General features: G+C 38.5%; 1 protein-coding gene across 1 annotated transcript in view; it reads right to left on the reverse strand.

Annotated features, from left to right (window-relative positions):
• MYOZ2 (myozenin 2) overlaps positions 1-18,254 on the reverse strand; it is a 470,578-nt gene extending 452,324 nt beyond the window's left edge. Inside the window, exons 1-3 of the mRNA XM_044061654.1 lie at positions 18,080-18,254; positions 17,590-17,661; positions 16,904-17,024 (exon numbers count right to left, since the gene is read on the reverse strand). Coding sequence (XP_043917589.1) covers positions 16,904-16,979 — 76 coding nt within the window. The 5' untranslated portion in view covers positions 16,980-17,024; positions 17,590-17,661; positions 18,080-18,254. The remainder of the gene's footprint in view (positions 1-16,903; positions 17,025-17,589; positions 17,662-18,079) is intronic.
• Positions 18,255-19,718: the final 1,464 nt, after the last annotated feature.

Below are 19,718 nucleotides of genomic sequence, written 5' to 3' on the forward strand. Positions count from 1 at the left end.
GGGGATATGCTGTTTATGATTTTGGAAAATTGTGTTAGTATTTTAAATTTAAAACATTTTAATAAAAATGTTGGTGTTGCAGGATAGTAAATCTGAAAAGGTAAAAATCAGAGGCAAAGATAAGGTGAATATAGGGAACAGCTAGGCGAACTTCCTTAACAACGTTGCCTTAAGCTTCAAATATGACCTGCAGGAGAACTGGGATGGGGACAACAGGGACAGGAACCTGGGAGGACAGACTTTAATGTTTCAAAAGAGGCATTGTGTAAATGTTGTGACTGTAGGCCTGATAAGAGGAAATGTAAAGCAGAAATTCAAGTTTGGAAGAATGTGTGGTGGTGTGAGCCATTTTGTGGAAATGTGTTAAATGTAATAAGTCACAACAACAAAATAATACTATAGTGCAAAAGAACAGTGCTGGGAAGGTAAAACCGCACTGAAAACAGTAAAACATGTTGATCAGCATTAATTTTCAGAACTGTAACCATACCTCTCAACTGTACAGATTATCGCAGAATGTCCAGATTTTTGCCTCATATTTTTTGTCCATTTTTCATAAAGTTGTGGTTTTCTGGCAAACTAGTGACAATTTTTTTAAGATTGAAGTTCAAAAATAATGACCATTTGAGTTTCAGGCTTCATAACCTTCAGAAAATTCATGCTAATGCAAAACCTGTTAATCTATCAACTTTCTATGTTTGTAAGAGGAATATTTTAAAAATGTTCCTATTTCTTGGGCCTTTGTCCTACTTTTATTTATGGCACTGTCCAGATTTCTTGCTGTAAGAGGTTGACAGGTATGACTGTAACTAACATTACATTTTTTATGCTACTAGTGGTAGTATGGGGTGGTTAAATCTATGCACTGCAAAGAAGTATGATCAGGTCTCTGCAGTCGTAACGTACTTGTTATATGTTCTTGACATGAATGTCAAGGCACACTTCTCAAGGTTTGCTTTGTTTTTGAGGTAAATGTCTTAACATCTTTGTCTTGAACACATAACAAACTGTTAATGATTGGAGACACAAATCTAAATCCTCTATGTTATGGAGACGAACAATGAGTTTAAGACTGTACTTGCAAGTACAGGAGAAATGCAGTTTTTGGATAGCATGCAAGCAAATAGCAGAGACAGAGGTTTTTAAAAGAAGGCAATTTGACAAAAAGCTGTACAAGAGCTGAGAGCGAATGATTAAAGATTTTACATTAATTTTAGACTGAGAAAATATTGATAAATGGCAGAGCAATTGTGTTTAACATTGGGATGGTGTGTAATATAGTATCAAATTCTATATTCAGAATGTTGTTTGTGAACTTCATGCTGAATAAATCTGCATGTAGGTTGCATTATTCTGGGTACAGTTTAAAATTAGGTGGTTAGATTTGATTGAGCTCTGTGCATAAGAATGCAGTGTACACTAAGCTGTTCCTGGCTGTAGCTCTGCAGTCTAATTAAAGCAACTGAATATTCTGGGAATAGATGCTTGTTGGATTAAGATAATTTAAGAAATTCCTCTGGAAAATGTGGATAAAATAGTGCAACTGTCAGTCAAAAACAGCAGAGTCTGATGGGTAGAGAAATGCTGCAAGCTTCTGTGATGTAGTTCATTCAGTTATGTGAGAACAGCTCAGCTCCCGTGTTTTCAGATGCAGGCATAACATTGAAAGTGGCTGTTGCGTAGAGTGATTAAGTGCTAAGATAAACTGAGTGCAGAAAACAGCTGAACTTAATGTAAGATAGACTTTCAGAGCTTTTCATATAAAATATGCCCAGAAAAGACAGAAGCCAAAGAGATGTGCCTGCTCTAATTGTATCACCACAAATGCTGAAACATAAATTGAAGAGTTTGTAGCCAAATAATAATTTCCTAGAGAGTTATTCTAATTTGTATAGGGGGGGGCGGTGGGCTAAGATGCCCGAAGACATTAAATAACAGCAGAGGCCATGCTAGCTATATATGCCACACAATAATTGCCTATGGGCCTTACACAAAATTATTTTCAGTGCAGGATGTTAATCAAGGGTTCTGACAAATTAAGTTACACATGGAAGTATTAATTTTCAGATTCTTAATACATTCATTTGCAAATATAGATTTCTTTGTGCTATAGTAGACTTGAAAGAGTAACTGGAAGGTGATGTAAATGTTATCAGTGATATTTGGCCTGGGATGTTACAAAACAAAAGCATAACAATAAATTGATTAAGCTGTTGGACAGACTTTAATCATAAGGTCTGAAATGGAATAAATGTCAGATTGCAAAGGATTCCATGAAATACATGGGCCATCTACCTGCCGATAGATAGCCACATATTGATAATTTACATTCCATAGTAAATATGCAGATTCATACAGACATCCCCTCTCTCATTAATGTCTTTATTGGGGATTGTACAATAGCTGTCCTAGTCCATACTACCTTTGTCAATTTGGTACTTACATTGATCAAAGCACCCGCACATCAATATCAATAATGAAGACCACGAAACGTCAAGAACACAAACATCGATAGTCTACCACATATGTGAGGAAAATCCTTATTGCATGCCAACAAAAATTTAAAGAAAGAAGAAAAGATATTGTTTTTTTCCAGGGGGAAAGTCACCTCCATGCACCACACTATGTGGGGGGCTGCACTCCCCAAATCATTTACCAATTATATGTACCAACTCTGAGATGGAACAATCCCTGGGAAAAGGGCATAATCCCCACTACTGGAGACTGTCAATCTCACTTACCTGTCAATTACCTGCTTTATTGACCAAAGAGTGTTGACAAGATGGAGGTCATCATTAGGGAGTTTCAACCAAATAACCACAGCCTGTCAGATAAGCCTGTACCTGTGAGAAAGCTGCTTAAGCAGTTGGTCAGGGGATCAGTTTAGAAGTTTTAATACAGTAAATAAGCTATTAAATACTGCACCTATACTTACATTTTATGATGCAGCCTTCCTGATAAGGTTGTAAATAAATGCAAGACAAAAGGGGCTGTGCCACCTTTAGTGTGTAGTCCTGTTGGCTGTACATGGAGAGGACTGACTAGTATGCAAACTAGATATGTGCATTGTGCAGGTACAGAAAGAAATGCTAACTATAGTTCTTTGTTGTTCAAGTCATTGTCCCTCATTATTCTTAAGCAAGGAAACTGAGAGGTATTATGTGCAGATACAGAAAGCAGTGCTAAACATATATTGTACTGCCAAAAAATGTCATGATTATGTGTATGTGAAGAGTGTATCAAGGAAAAGACAGGTCACAAACTTTTGCAGAGTATATTAAGAACTCTCTACAGAAACCATTCACTGGATTGCAAATAATGCTGCCAACTGTTTAAAAGTCTGATATTAAAATCCAGTATAAAGAAATTGATCCATCTTGCTGAGGATGAGTAGAGTGTATTTAAGTGAGTGCAAGGAAAATTTACTAGAATATGATGTAGAAACTCTATGGGTGATACCACAAATACCTGTTACATCTGAGAAATTGCAAGAACAAAAAGATAGCAAAGAATGACACACAAATGCATTTGTTCCATAAAGTCACAATTTCTAGCTGACAAGATACTACAAAACAACCTAATTTGCTAATCAAACCATGCCTCACAATGCTGTATATTCAGAGGGCAATAGTCCTCTTGGCAACATCTCATAATTAGAGATGATAAAGTCATTATATTATCACAACTACAGACATAAATACTGCTGAAAAGTGCATGAAGCACATTTATTAATGCCTGAGTGTGAGTAAAGTGCAATAGACATCAGATATTGAACCACCATGGTAGGGCAAATAGAGCAGATGGTGCAGAACTGTGCTCTTTGTTTCATGTATAGAAATCAAAGTCAGGGAAAGGAAATAGTACTTAATGATACTCTAATACCACCATGGTGGAGATGTTTAAACATAACAACAGTCTACTTTATGCAAATTATTACTCCAAACAGGCAGAGGTTATCCAGCTTAGGGATATGATAGCTGTGTCAATAACCAATGTGCTCATACCAGTATTGTAAGACATAGAATACTTGAGCAATTTATGCCATATAGTGGTCCACAGTTTGTGTGCCAGATGTTTTTCCAAATCATGGGAATATGAACATTTCACATGGAGTCCAAGGTATCTCACCCCAATGGGTAAGTTAGATGCTTGATTCAAACACTAAAGAATGTTTTTTGTAAAAACTGAGACCCATCAAGTCAAACAGACTGTCATATGTCCCTGCTGAAATACAGAGCTACCCCATTGCAAGCCATAGGGCAGTCTGCTTCATAGTTATCGACAGGAAGAAGACAGAGATTAAAGCTCCTTTTTCCATTGGTGGCACAAGACAACAGACTAAAACAGCAGTGCTTCTAAGGAAAGACAGATAATATAAAACCAAATTTGTGACAATGCAAAAAAAAAAAATCCCTTTGCAAAATGAAAGAGAATGGGTGTGAGCGACACTGGATCAGAATTTTTGTCAAATGTCACAGATCTGTGCAGCTGTATTTTCTTATCACTAAAGCCCCAGGATCCTGTTTTGTTCAGGGAGATGACATACAGCTGCAAATATTTAACCAAAGATACCATCTAAAGTTTTCAAGAGAACAGTTTATGTATCACTGTCAACTCCTATCATCATCATCAGCATCATCCCCCTTTTTCCCATTTTACATGAAATTGGGTGTCATGTCAAATTTCACCAGCTCTCTTGATTCAGTGCAACTCTCCTACCTTCTTATCTGACTAGTGCAGGTATTCTGACATGCAATTTGTCAATCTCTTGGTGGATGGCCAAATCTTCTTTTCCTTTCTTCCCGTCTCTCCTGAATCTGCTTTCCCAAATCATCTTCTGCTTTCCTGCACGTATGACTGAACCACAGTAATGTGTTCTCCTTGACTTTTTCTGCAATTAGGGCTGCTTTGTCTTCAGTTCTGATGTGTTCATTTCATTACACATCCCACTGTCTACATTTCCTGCCTGCCTCATCTGGGTTTCTGTGCCATACAGTAGTGCTGGTTGCACCACTGGCATTCTTCTGTCACACATTATCTGAGACACTTTGTGCCACTTGGCAGATGCCTCTCTGATTTCTAACTTTGACTTCTGCATTCAGATATCTCATGTCCTGAACCACACTTTCCAAATTCTTGAATCTGTTAACATTTCTGCTATTATCCCTGCAATGTCAGTTTTCAGCTTCCTCTGATTTCCCATTTTCTGTCTGTGCATGTGTCACTGGATTTTTGTAGAATAATTTGCAATAATTCTACAGATGCTTACAGGAATTTGATTGATTAATTACAAGACTGCCCAAATCAGTCTTCTCAGGAAGAGTTTTCTCCATGTTTAGGAATACCCAATTGTTTTTTTCCCTCATCATCAGCTTCTTGTCCACAATCTGTTTTGCTGCAAACATTAGGTCAGTTGAGTTACATCTTGATCTGAATATGAACTGCTCTTCTCCCATATTACTTTCTACTACCCTGCATATTCATTTAACAATCACCCTCTAGAGCGGTTTCATGATGTGTGACAGGAAGTCGATATTTCGGTATTGCCTGCTGCTGTGAGCATTCACTTTTTTTTCTTGAGCACTGACACTAGAATGCTATTCTGCAGTTTTCTGGGATGCACTTCACTATCTAGTCCATGATGAGTACATTCAGAAACCATTTCTCCCCTGTTGCACCCAGTGTCTTGATCATATCTGCTGCATCTTCTTCTGAGCCTGGGACTTGCTCTGACTTAATTTTCCTTAGTACAATACTTTTAGGGTAGATTTGTCTTCTTCTTTCATCAAAGGTTGCATGATGAAATAGCTTTTTTTGTGGTTTCTTCATTCGGAAACTTCTTGAAGCATACCTCTCAACCTGTGAATGCAAAATTCTGGACAAAGTTTGAAATAATGGGGGTACAAATAGGGACATATTTTAAATATTGCTCTTATAAACTTAGAAAGTTGCTAGAGTAACAGGATTTGTTTTAATATACATTGTTTGAAAGATATGGAGTCTGAAACTCAAATTGATGTCATTATTTAGTGACTTCAATCCTGACATCATTCCAGTGATTTACCAGGAAAAAGGAGCAACAGGCCAAAAATATGAGTCAAAAAGCTGGACATTCTGAGAAAATCTGTACAGTTGAGAGGTATGTCTTGAAGTACTCTGTTCATCTGGCCTTGATGACTCTGGGCTGGTGAGCAGATTATTGCTAGTGTTCCTTATGAGTGAACAAGATGAGAACCAACCAACAGAGTTAGGTAAAGAGCTGATAGACTGTAGTGCAAAGGCCAGTGAGTCAGACTTCAGCTGCTATGAGCGCGTAAGAGAAATGCTCTGCCAGTAAGATATCTACAGGGACATTACCTTCTACTTAATGTGAATAGTGTAGAACCAAAGTAGTACAGCTGCTGACATATGTAGTGTGGTAGAGTCAATAAGAACCCACTCTGGTGTTAGGACTACATAAAGTGTGTTAAATAAATGCAGAATAATCTTGTCTTGTTTTTTCTTATACTTATCGATCCCATGACTCACTAGTAAAGAATAATGATCCAGTTTTAAATTGCTGTAAAAATGCAAATCCTGCATAATACTAGAGAGTTATCTTATTCTAATGAGGGGGGTGCCACATACTTGGTATATGGGCTAATAGATGCTATGGGGTGTGAGTCATGTGACTAAGTAGCATTTGGGTATTTGTGAGTAAAGGATCAATGAAAAAGCAGCGCTTTTTCTATGCCTCATGTTTCTTAAGGTTTGCAGGCATCAACCACCATATCTATTAATGCAGATCTAAAAAGCAGTGGCAACATGAGCAAGTAAGGGGACTAATAGTAGCAGTATTTTGAGTAGTTAACTTAAATAAAGGGGATGGTAAGTTGGAGAAAATGACCAGACTGGCTCACCTAATGCCCTCTGCTGGGCCTACAAAGTTGCCCCCCAACACCAGCTCTTCAAGTGAACAGCCAAAAAAAAAAAAAAAAAAAAAAAACAAATGAAGGATTTTTGCTTCCTGAGGAAGGTGATTGTCTTACTACAGTATAGCAGATAGCCCATGCCCCCCCCCCCCCCAACACAAGCATTCAACTAAAGAAAATATAAAAAAAAAAAACATCACTCAAGACCCTTTCTCTACTGGCACTTTTGTACAAAAAAATGCAGAGCTCTCGATCATGCCCTCTAACACCATGCACCCTGGACAATTACCGTCTTCACCCCACCCTTGCTACACTACTAAAAAGGAGGTTTGAAAGAGTTTGGGTGACTGTGCAATAAAGGGGGAAGTGGTGGATTTGCAGTTCAGATGATCAGGGTTAGTAGAAGAGGGGAATAGAGTGGTGCTGATGGGGTTAGAACATGGTTGTTAGTGAGGAGTAGGAGAACTGAAGACAAATAAGTGATTGTGGGGAAGCTTACATGCCAAAAACAGAAGAGCTATACAAATCTGCAGGCTTTTTTGTAGTTAAGCAGGCTGAAGGAGAAAAGCCGCAGGACAGTGGTAAGAGGTAATTTGAGTGCTGCATTAAATCCACATCTGGATGGGAAGTAATGTCAGCAGGAACTTCATAGGAAGCATCAGTAAGAACTGACTTCAGGGATGCAGCAGCTAGAGCTGATGAAAGTTAGAGGGAAAGAAATGCACTGGTACATTTACATTATCAAGGACAGAATGCAAGCGGGAACATCAACTATCCTGGTTTCTGGTGGATATTGATTACAGCCCAGTACTTTCAAATTGGTCTTTCAAAGCAGGTACAAACTGCCCACAATATCAGTTACAGTCTGTTCCCTGAGTCAAAGCAACAGGTTCTAAATGCCCACCTACACAACATAGACTGGACACTGCAGTATAACCACAAAGATCTTAACACTGCCCTGTCCTTAACTGATAGGCTGAGTTTGTACAAGATACAGTCTTACCTTCAGTGAAAAGGCTGAGAGATGCAAAATGCTCTTCGCTATTCCTTGATCTGAAACAGCTACTCAAATGCAGTGATAAGGCCTGACAAGAGTGGAAGCAAAAACTCACTGATGATAAACTTCATAACAAATAGAGCTCAGAAAGAAAGCCAGAATAGCTACCAACACTGCTAAGGCCATGTACCTCGAAAAAAACAGGAAGCACTTTCAGTTAGTACAAACATTTTTAAAACAAAGTGAAACCACTGACTAGAAGCATTACTGATCCAACATGGGCAATGAGTGACTGTTAGAACTTTGTCAGTGTCACTTCCTTATTGAAACTATTCAGGGCATTACCAAAAACGTCACCGTCACTCCAACCCCTCCCGTAGTCTGGAACACATCACAATATTCACAGACTCAGTCATCACAGTTATATATCCATGCTGCTTGTAGTATTGCCGTCTACTTCAGGGAACTAACAAAAATACTAATCATTCCAGTTAGATTCTAACATTGGACAATATCTTTCAAACTTCACCACCTGTTCCTTCTTATTTCAGCACCCTTCATTTTCCAAGTCACTCAAACACATTTTAACCTCTCCTTAACTTCTTGTATTTTTCCCACACCATTCAAGCATATATACATTATTACCCTACCCAAGAAATCGATTCCAAAATAATGCAAATACTATAGAATAACAACTAACCTATCTTTGCTTACAAAAATCTCTGAAAGACTAATATAGAAGCAACTCTTTGAACACATAAACAAATATAACCTTCATTGTGACCAGCAGTATGGTTTCAGAAAATGGTTTTAGTACCATGACAGCTTTATACACTGCTACAGACACCATCTTTAACACCATAAATGAATGCAAGTCATAAAGAGGTTTATTCTTAGACATGACGAGCATTCAAAACAGTAAATCATAATTTACTCCTCCATAAATTTAATGTTGGTTCCCAAAAAATATGGCGGCTTGAAAGCTATCTACATAATAGAACTTTGCACTCAGGAGGCTGTCCCTCTAATCCTGCTACCACTAAAAAAGGGGTTCCTCAATGCTTTGGCCTTGGTATCCTGCTGTATTCTCTTTTTTATCAGAGACCTAACTAGTTTTATACACTAATGACCTTCTTCTAGTTCAGTCCAGTAAGTATAGCTGGCCTTAGACACCAGTAAACCATGGTATAGTTTGCCTGTGGAGGCTGGGATGGTGTGGTCATTATTTTTTTAATTTTCCTCACCATCAAACTTCAGACGTGTACAGGAGTTCATTATATTTTGTGTTTGGGCTGTGGCAGTGTAATCATTGTTTCCTTTGCTTTCCTTACAGACGTCAGTTTGTGTAGAGGCAGAGTACTGTCTAGGAGCAGTAAGTTGGAATACATTTCTTAATTATTATTTTTTTTTACTTCCAATATAATTAAACATCAGGCATGTATAGAGGTGGCTGCCTTTAGGGCGTACAGGTAAAGAGTGTAGGGACATGCTATGTATATTTATGACAACAGTCACTTGAAACACATGACTGTGGCCATTTGATCATTTGCTTTCGTCCCAGTCTAACAACAGAGAGGTACTCAGGCACTGACTGTCTTTTTTTGGGGGAGGGGGTTATGGAGGCAGGCATTATTCCCAGATAGCATGTAATCATTCTATCAAAGATTTGTCTTGTTAGTTTACTGTGCTAATATTTTGTCAGCTTTGAACATTTAGCCTTAGGCACAACTTACATCTTCTTTGAAAGAAAATAAAAATTAGACTGAAATCCTTTTCTTACTCATGATTTTTGTTCAGGCCCCCCACTGGATCAAAAGGTTGGGAAAGTTCTCTAAAATATGCCTTAGAGCATCTATAACTCTATGGCTTCTGGGTTCCGCTGGCCCTCCAGATCCCACCACCAACTTAGTTCAGTTAATTTTTACAGAGTTATTACTGTGCTGTATTGGCCAAGGTAAGGATGGAAGGAAAAGTAAAGTTGAAGAGCAACACTGAATTTCTTTCCTTAATGATAATCTTCATTGAAGCCATCAATGGAAGAAAAAGACTTAAAAATGCACTTCAGAACATATAGAAAGCCACAGCTTCTTGAAAATGCTGAAAACAAGTTACAATGTGAGAAAAGAAGAAAAAAATAGTGTGCATGCTGTAGAGAGCACTTGGTGGGGGGGATATGAGGGAACACAGAGAGTATGTATCTGTACGAGGTGAAACAATAGGCAGTGAGGTGGTGCCATGGAACTCTTTATCTATGGCACCATTTCACCTGAAGCCAGCCATATACACAGGGTTATTGCAATGTACCATTGCTACAAATAAGTGTATGTCTCTGTCAATGTCCATCTGTGAAATGGGACAACACAGTGTTGTAGACATTGATTGCAGTGAAAAGGTGATTCTTAGACTGGAAGTGTCTAGGGGGCCCCCAGCTTGATACTTGCTGGGGGCCAGCAAAATGGTAACACCGGCCCTGTCAGTAAGAACATCATCTTCCTTCAATAAAAATTACAAACAAATTTCACTAAGCTATGCCACTGGACATATAATAATAGACTGATAATCAATCCACTTGAATCTAATGTTGTAATCTTTGTAACCCAACAAAAACTGCCAAAACTTGTATGTATTAGTACATCAGAACTAATGGGAAACCTTCTACCCATGGTGATGTAACAAAGCTGTCTTGGAAAAAACTTTAAATCCAGTGCTCTTCCTAACAATATTGATAATATTATCAATGTAACTGCCAACTAAAACTGTGCTTTAAAAATCTTACATTCCTTACTCCCTCAGCACATAGAATCATAACAAGAATCATCCTTATTCCAAAAATTGAATATGAACTCCCATTAATAATTTATGACTCTAACAAAATCACACATAAAATACAAAGCGCTATAAATGATGATACTTGGGACCCATATGGTTTAGGTACATGCTTTGGCTTGTAAGGACCCTAGTGGTTGTTAGCCTAGTAACACCCTATGAACCTATGTAGTATATAGGAGAAATAATTAAAAGCAAGTGCTGCCTGGCACTATGAAGAACTGGTAGTAACTGTACTACCCATAGGAAATGGAACAGTTAGGACGTGGCAGACTATAGACCATTAGCACTGCCAAATGCAGCCTTAAAGAAATTCAATAATGTACTCAATATTAGGTTGGAAGGAATACTAACTGGGGAGGACCAGGCTAGTTTTGACGACAGACACTGCAGGCTGTTCCTGTGTTGTATGGAATGGCTGGAGGGGAGAGATCTGAAAGCAGAAGACCTAGTCTTGTTTGACACCCAAAAAGATATTGATATGGTGAGGTAGAATTTTATATTTAATGTACATGAAGAACTAATATGTAATAAGATAGTTTTGACACCTATGTGCATGCTCCATGTGGTGATGATACTGCAAGTAGTACTTAAAGGGAGGCTGTGGAGGTAGCTAAAGTGGGAGGGGGAACCCCTCAGGGATGATCGCTGCCTTTACTGCTCTTCATTACTTTAGTGAAGGTGCCAGCATAATGAATTAGGAAGATGATAGAAGGCAAGTGAGGAGGACTACAGAGAAGCATCTTAAGTCTGTTGATGATTTCATGATGAATACTGCATGTGTAGGTCTGCAGCTGCTGAGAATTTAACAGACATTCACTGATCCTTGGTCCAAGTTGCAGTTACTCTTCCACCATGCAATGCCAGTTATAGTACCAAATGGGTAGGCAAAAGGAAATAAGTGTGTTCTGCCAATAGTGATGGAGGATTAAGTACCATGGGTTGCAGTGGTCTGCCAATAGTGATGGAGGATTAAGTACCATAGGTTACAGTGGTATGCCAATTGTGATGAAGGATTAAGTACGTATCATGGGTTACAGTGGTCCGCCAATAGTGATGCTGGATTAGGTGCCATTTGTTACAGTGGTCTGCCAATAGTGATGGAAGATTAAGTACCATGGGTTACAGTGGTCTGCCAATAGTGATGGAGGATTAAGTACCATGGGTTGCAGTGGTCTGCCAATAGTGATGGAGGATTAAGTACCATAGGTTACAGTGGTATGCCAATTGTGATGAAGGATTAAGTACGTATCATGGGTTACAGTGGTCCGCCAATAGTGATGGAGGATTAGGTGCCATTTGTTACAGTGGTCTGCCAATAGTGATGGAGGATTAGGTACCATGGGTTACAGTGGTCTGCCAATAGTGATGGAGGATTAAGTACCATGGGTTGCAGTGGTCTGCCAATAGTGATGGAGGATTAGGTACCATGGGTTATGGTGGTCTACCAATAGTGATGGAGGATTAAGTACCATGGGTTGTAGTGGTCTGCCAATAGTGATGGAGATTAGGTACCATGGGTTACGGTGGTCTACCAATAGTGATGGAGGATTAAGTACCATAGGTTACAGTGGTATGCCAATTGTGATGAAGGATTAAGTACTATGGGTTGCAGTGGTCTGCCAATAGTGATGGAGGATTAGGTACCATGTGTTACGGTGGTCTACCAATAGTGATGGAGGATTAAGTGCCATGTGTTACAGTGGTCTACCAATAGTGATGGAGGATTAAGTAACATGGGTTACAGTGGTCTGCCAATTGTGATGGAGGATTAAGTACGTACTATGGGTTACACTGGTCTGCCAACAGTGATGGAGGATTAGGTACCATGTGTTACAGTGGTCTGCCAATAGTGATGGAGGATTAAGTACCATGGGTTACAGTGGTCTGCCAATTGTGATGGAGGATTAAGTACGTACCATGGGTTGCACTGGTCTGCTAATAGTGATGGAGGATTAGGTACCATGTGTTACAGTGGTCTGCCAATAGTGATGGAGGATTAAGCACCATGTGTTACAGTGTTCTACTAATAGTGATGGAGGATTAGGTGCCATGTGTTACAGTGGTCTGCCAATTGTGATGGAGGATTAAGTACATACCATGGGTTACACTGGTCTGCCAATAGTGATGGAAGATTAGGTGCCATGTGTTACAGTGGTCTGACAATAGTGATGGAGGATTAAGCACCATGTGTTACAGTGGTCTAGTGATGAAGGATTGAGTGCCATGGGTTACAGTGGTCTACCAATAGTGTTGGAGGATTAAGTACCATGGTTTGCATTTACACTAAGTCCTGAGAGAGACACGGGAACAAAGCATTTCGGAGGTGACAGAATAGAGTAAATCATAGAGAAATGGGCACTGAGAGGCAGGGTAGGAGCAAGACTGACAATGTAGATGATGTCATGTCTGCTCTACCTGATCAGGCATATTCCAGTGTTACCCACACATAAGGCACTCACATTTTTATTTATGTACATGGTTATATGGATATTTCTCACAAATAAAATATCTTTACTGTTTTTTTGTCTAGTGTATCGGTTCTTTTAACATTTAGCTAAAGCACCATCAACTCAAACAGATGGGACCTGGGTTTAATGTTTAATCTGAAGGACAGCACCTCTGGAGTGTTGCACTCTTTACCACATTCTACACTGCAGTGTCACTATGGCAACATGAACCCAAGTACTGGTGTGAATACATAATCAATGGCCTTTTGGTTATACCAGCATCATAAGTGACTGTGCAACTACTGAGTCAGTAATGTGAAAAAAAAAATCTATTTTTCAGGCAAAATCCCCCTTTTTACCTCACAGTTCATTGTCCAAGGGTGGTACCCTGAACTGCTGTAGTATGCCACACCTGAATGTGATATAATAGAATGATTCTTAAATATGTTGTATTTACAGTTGATTTAAATATAATTAAAAGTCATTGGGGCCTGTAGGATTATGTAGGTGTAAAAAATCATGTATACAGAAAAAGGCTCACAGGAGACATTACAACCAGACAGTTTAATGCAAAGTGGGGCAACTGAGAATAACAGTTATTGTATTTGCACTGCTTGCTAGGCAGGCGGTATCACATGACCCTAATATATGTCATAACTTGATGGCATGCAGTCAATCAAAGTAATGCATCTCCTCGTTTTCATAGATTCATAGGCAAGTACTTCGATAGCTCCCTTGTGGAATATTTTAAGGTTAGCCAATTCCCATTTCAAAGGTGAGAATCAAATCCTGCACGTTTTTTTTGTGAGGTAAACACCTAACTATTATACTAACCCTAACCCCCCCTTTTAGTAATCAGGAGTAGCACAGAGTATGACATATCTGAATCATTTACAGTTATCTATGAAATCCTCTTCACTAAGGTGCAGATAGATGTAAACCCTTGCCTCTGTCTTGTTCTTTGGTAAAGGATTGTAATGTCCACGAATCTGGCAATTAGTCTATAGCTATTAGAGAAGATACAAGCAGAAATAAAGCAGTTTATGCTTGTTTGCTCCAGGAAGTATTTGACAAATTTTCTTTGCTAAATGATTTTCTTCTCTTTTACATAGACTTGTGCATTGTTTGTATATTAGCATTTCCCATCCTGTATGCTAATTACATCCTTTTTGAATATATGACATCACTTCTCACACTAGATTTTATTAAATTGTTTGAAAAAAGGACAATCCTGCAAAGCTGTAGGAAATGAAAGTAACACAATTAAATTTTTGTGTATGTGCGTTAAATTAAAATACTCATTAAACCTTTTAACAATTCCAAGTAGGAAGAGGTGTTTATCGGCATATCTCTCAACCTCTTAGAGCAAGAAATCTGGACAAAGCCATAAATAATGGGGGGACAAAGGACCAAAAATAGGGACAATTTTTAAATATTCCTCTTACAAACTTAGAAAGTTGATGGAATAACATGTTTTGGGTTAACATAATTTTCTGGAGGGTATAAAGTCTGAAACTCAAATATCTGTCATTATTTTCGGACCTCAGTCTTCAAAGATTTCCCAAGGATTTGCCAGAAAACTCCAGTTTTATGAAAACATGGACTAAAAGTATGAGGCAAAAATCTGGACAATCTGTGAAAATCTGTACAGTTGAGAGGTATGTTTATTGGTGCTGGTATCATGATAGTAATGGAAAGTTATGTGGTATTGCGTAAGTGGGTGCAAACATGGCAGTACACAAGTCCACCTGAGAAACAATGCCATGTTAAATGTGTGTCCCTTCCTTCCGGAAATAAACAGACACATTCACATGCATGTGCATACACACACATACACCCCCCATACACACACACACCTACACACACACACACACACACACACACACACACACACACACACACACACACACACACATGCACATCATTCCCTGATCTGCCGAGCATCTCTGATTTTGCCTCATATTTTTGTCCTATCTGTCATAACATTTTTGATTTTCTGGTTAATCGTGGAGGATTATAGTCAGTCAATAATGGCAGACAGAGTTTCAAACTTCATATTGTTCAGAAGATGCATGTTGACACAAATTCTGCTGTTTTATTTGCTTTTCAAATGAATTACAGTAATATTTAAAATTGTCCTGGATTGTTTCCTTTGTTATTTTTGACTTTGTTAAAGAAGATGATAGATAAGACCCAATGCCCACACCTACATATACATGGTACTCGTCAGTGCAGTAGCATTATGGTAGTCACTGAACAGAGATTTCTCACAGTCCCTGCACAGCAAATTCTAACACGACTTGAGCACAGATAGTTTCCCATGGCATACCAGCCTATACATACAGCAGTACTGTGTAGTCTGTGTGGATGATATTCAGGTACTACATTTCCCATGCCAGTACTAGGTGTGCACTGAGTGGTGAGCTGGAGAGCTGCAGATTTATTTTAATAGGGGTGGCACAGTGGCACAGCAGCTAGTGCTGGTGTCTCACAGCAAGAGGTAGCCCGGTTCGATTCTTGTCTGGGGAGCCATCTGTGCAGAGTCTGCATATTCTCCCTGTGTTCATGTGGGTTTCCACTAGGTGGTCTGGTTTCCTCCCACATTCCAAAGACATGAGTAGATGGACTGGGCACTCCAAATTGGCCATAGGTATGAGTGTGTGTGCGAGTGTGTGGTGTGGAAGAACTACCGTGGCAGTGCTAGTCACCCAGCAGTGTAAACCTTGGCTCTAGCTGATTGTCACTGAAGAAGTGGCACCCCCGCTCCTTGTGCAAATATGGCAAAAAAGGGGTCGTGGATGGATGGATGACTGGATGGATGGATGGATGGATGGATGGATGGATGAAAGGATGGATGGATGGATGAATGGATGCAATCTCTGACCAGTAGGAAATGACTGGGGTGTTGACTAGTAGGTCCATGTAGGTACTGCCAGCAGTAGTGGGTGTGATTTTAGATCCATGCCAGCTCCTGGAAATGGAGGGACCTGGGTCCATGAAGCATCGAACCACAGGACACAGCAGGCATTCATCTTACTATATGCAGTATACTGCATTTCCCACTGACTTCATTTCTAATACACAAAATATGATAATTCCTTGTATTTGCAAAAGGGATTACTTTTAAAATATATTTGGCTTTTGTCACACTTGAGAAGTATTTTTCTTGTAAATGTGGTGCTACAGGAAACTGATGCCATTTCTACCTATTTTTTTATCCTCTTTTTGCCAAAAGAAAGATTGGGTTGGTTTCTTAAATCATTGTTGCTGTGGTTATTTGTAAAAATGTAACAACTACACCAATTAACATTACACCATATCTGAAATTTCGGCATTACCTTTGGATAAAGTTATACATTTTTCAGTTTAAAAATGCTTGCTTAATCTGAATGTTTGTAAGCCATTTTGAAAGAAACTGACAAATAAAAGGTTATTGCTGGCATTCACTCCGCAGTGAGTTATGACAGGCTTGCATTCTCAATATACATCAGCTGTTAGTTGTGGGGGTGTAGAAATTCTTTCACAACAGTTGTTCAGCTCAAAATAGCTTCTGCACATGACAGCAACAAAAGAATTAACTAGAACAGGCATTCAGGCATCCAGCTAAATTATTTAGAGCAGTGCATCTCTAAACAATTACATCTTTGAAATCAACCACATACTATAACATTATGAGATGAAAATAAGTATTTCTGGAACTTTTCTGAACACATACATACCATTTCCCTGGATTTCTTGTACAATGGCTAATGCTTGTTTTTTCCTCTCTTTGGTCATGTCACTGTATGAGAGCATTTTTGTTTGCTTGCTGTTTTGGTCTGTGGAAGACTGTTGTTAAAACTGGAAAACAGAAGTGAAAGGCATTAATTATTGAAAAGCATACTTTATTCTTTAGATGTAAACGTGCAAGAAATGTCTCAAATGCAGTATAGCTACAGGTGATGGAAAGCTTCAGATCAGTATTTGTATTGCACATGTTATTTACATTCTACACAGATTTATACTATACTACTTATGTGATTACTTCTGTAGTATCAGCATGTGTATCAAGTTGATTTAACTTTAAATCATTGCTGTTGCTTGTCTATTAGTTTTACTGAATACATGCAATTTTAAAACATTTCTGAAGAGCGGTTGTTACAGAATATTCAGATGCATTATGGTGTTTTCAATATTTTATCCACACAGTTCTATAGGTACGTTAATATATTTCTATCAGTTTCTCAAAAAGAGGTTAATTAAAACATACTACATGTAATACAATTTAGAAGAAATTTGTTTTTCAAGTAGAGCTTTCCAGTTTTGCAGCTGAAAGCAGCATACATGTTAAATTTTCCAAGGTGAAAGCTGGGACAGTAAATACAACTTATATGGGAAAAAATATTCTGTAACACGAAAGACTTACCCTTGTCCTCCTTTAGAATAGAGTGCTGCTTGATGTGCCCTCCCTTACAAAATCTCAGACGTCTGCCAGAATCTAGAGGTGTTAAAAGAGTTGTAAGATTCTTGGAAGATATGGATGTGAGTGGGTCTGCACAGTACCTAGACTAAAACAAACTGGGGGGCTCAGTCTGTCCAAAGAGATTGGCATGCAGCTTACATCAACTCACTAAATATAGAACACAACACTTCAACCAACTAATCTTCCCTTGTAAAAAAGGGATAGCAGGAAATATAATAGAGTATGCAGAACTATTGTATCACTTCCAGTGCTCCAAATCATTAACACCATTCAAAAGTAGGGAAAATATCATGGACTTTACCGAAAATATTTTTAATCATTGCAAGATACATCTGCATACCTTTTTCATCGATTCAGATAAGATTTAAAATGTATCCACTGCCCATTCCATTAAAATGTAGCCTGACAAGACAGCATAGGTCTGTTCACTCACCTTGTTGTCAGAGAACATCTTATGTGGTGCTAACAAAGCTGAAAATCAGCCATTTTCTGTTGAATTATAGTTGCTGTTCTTATTTTATAGTCATACTGTTTGCGTAATGGATACCCACAGCAAATCAAACATATTGAAACATATAAGATCTGTTCTCTGCCATGCTGGTACCCTGTCACAGACTGGCATACTATCTGTGATTACTTTCTCTGCCTTGCACGCACTAAATACCACAACAGGCTACAGCTCCTTTCTGACCTTGAAATGTTTAAAGTGAGTATCAGAGGATGTAAGCTTTCCTTACTGTGTTGCATAACTTTTGTGTCAGAAGCTTTCAACTTTCTTTTCTAAACTTGTCTTTAGAAAGTGTTTCAATACTTCAATAGAAGGCGATGGACGTGTGAAAGAGGAAGGAATTGGAATAGCACAACAAAAATCAGTACAGATGCAGAGGTTCTGCAACTGCTGTATCAGTCATGTATATTATAAAACAGCACCGAATGTGATATTATCTCCATCTCTTCCATGGTCACATTTTTTGCATTCAGAAAGGCTGAAAACTCCATGCGTGTTTAATGTTTTGAGAATTTATGAGTGAAACTAATCTATGTTCACTATCACAACTTCCCTGGACATTTTGTAGAAGCTACTGACATTTATATGGAATATAATGTGACCTTTTACAAAGCATCCAAGTATGCTGTGAAATCTGCTATCATAAATACTATAGCTTAATGTAGTGAAAACATAGATACTTGCTAGGAACATATAGAATGCAACAGATACTGTTCTGAAATAATAATAAGCCATCTAGGGAAGAAAAAGGGAGAGGAGATGTAATTAGAGTGAGAATCAGTATCACTATACATGCTCCATCTGCCTGCATACTACTCCAAAGCAACAGTATTTAAAAACGTGACACTCAGAATAGCCATCTTCTGGTTTTGAACTGTGTTCCAAACTCAGCTCTTGAGTTCTGAGGTCAGATAAAAACCCTTTTCAACTAATGGATTCAGACTACTTACATTCCTTCTCTCTGTCTCTAAAACATGAAACTCCATAGTTCTCTCTCTTAAAAATGTTGGAAAGCAATAAGTCCTTCAAACTACAACTAAATAAATATTTAATGAATACATGGGTACACTGATGCCCCTCTCAGAGCTAACCAGCATCCTGCCACTTAATCCATCACTGGCTAGGCCTGTCTTGCTTTCTCTGTATAGCTTTCACCCCCCTCTGAACAAAATTATATCTTAAAATGCTGCTCACTATATTTTCTTACTTTTCTTATACTGCCTCCTACTTGTACTTCCGAATCTATACTCCTCCTACAACCTTCGATTATCATAAAGCCTTGTAACAACTGACAAATATGTGCATACTGTAAGTATCTGTCTTGCTTCTTGACTTCACTTGCAACATTAGCTATATTATTTGTATGGTGAACTGCATCTTTTCTGTTGTCTAACCTAACTTAATATGAAACTGTAACTTACTTTATATTGTCTTATAATCTATAAGTGTTTTTTTTAACTCTCTGAATTGTACTACCTATGTAATGCTGCAAGGATATATGTGGATCTTTTCTCCCCAGACCTCTACTGAAAAGGGGCAGGTTGTCACCCAATCAGACCATTGT

Source organism: Protopterus annectens, chromosome 2.part0 (genome assembly GCF_019279795.1).
Source record: "Protopterus annectens isolate FY-2018-M chromosome 2.part0, PAN1.0, whole genome shotgun sequence".
In the NCBI taxonomy this organism is placed as follows: domain Eukaryota; kingdom Metazoa; phylum Chordata; order Ceratodontiformes; family Protopteridae; genus Protopterus; species Protopterus annectens.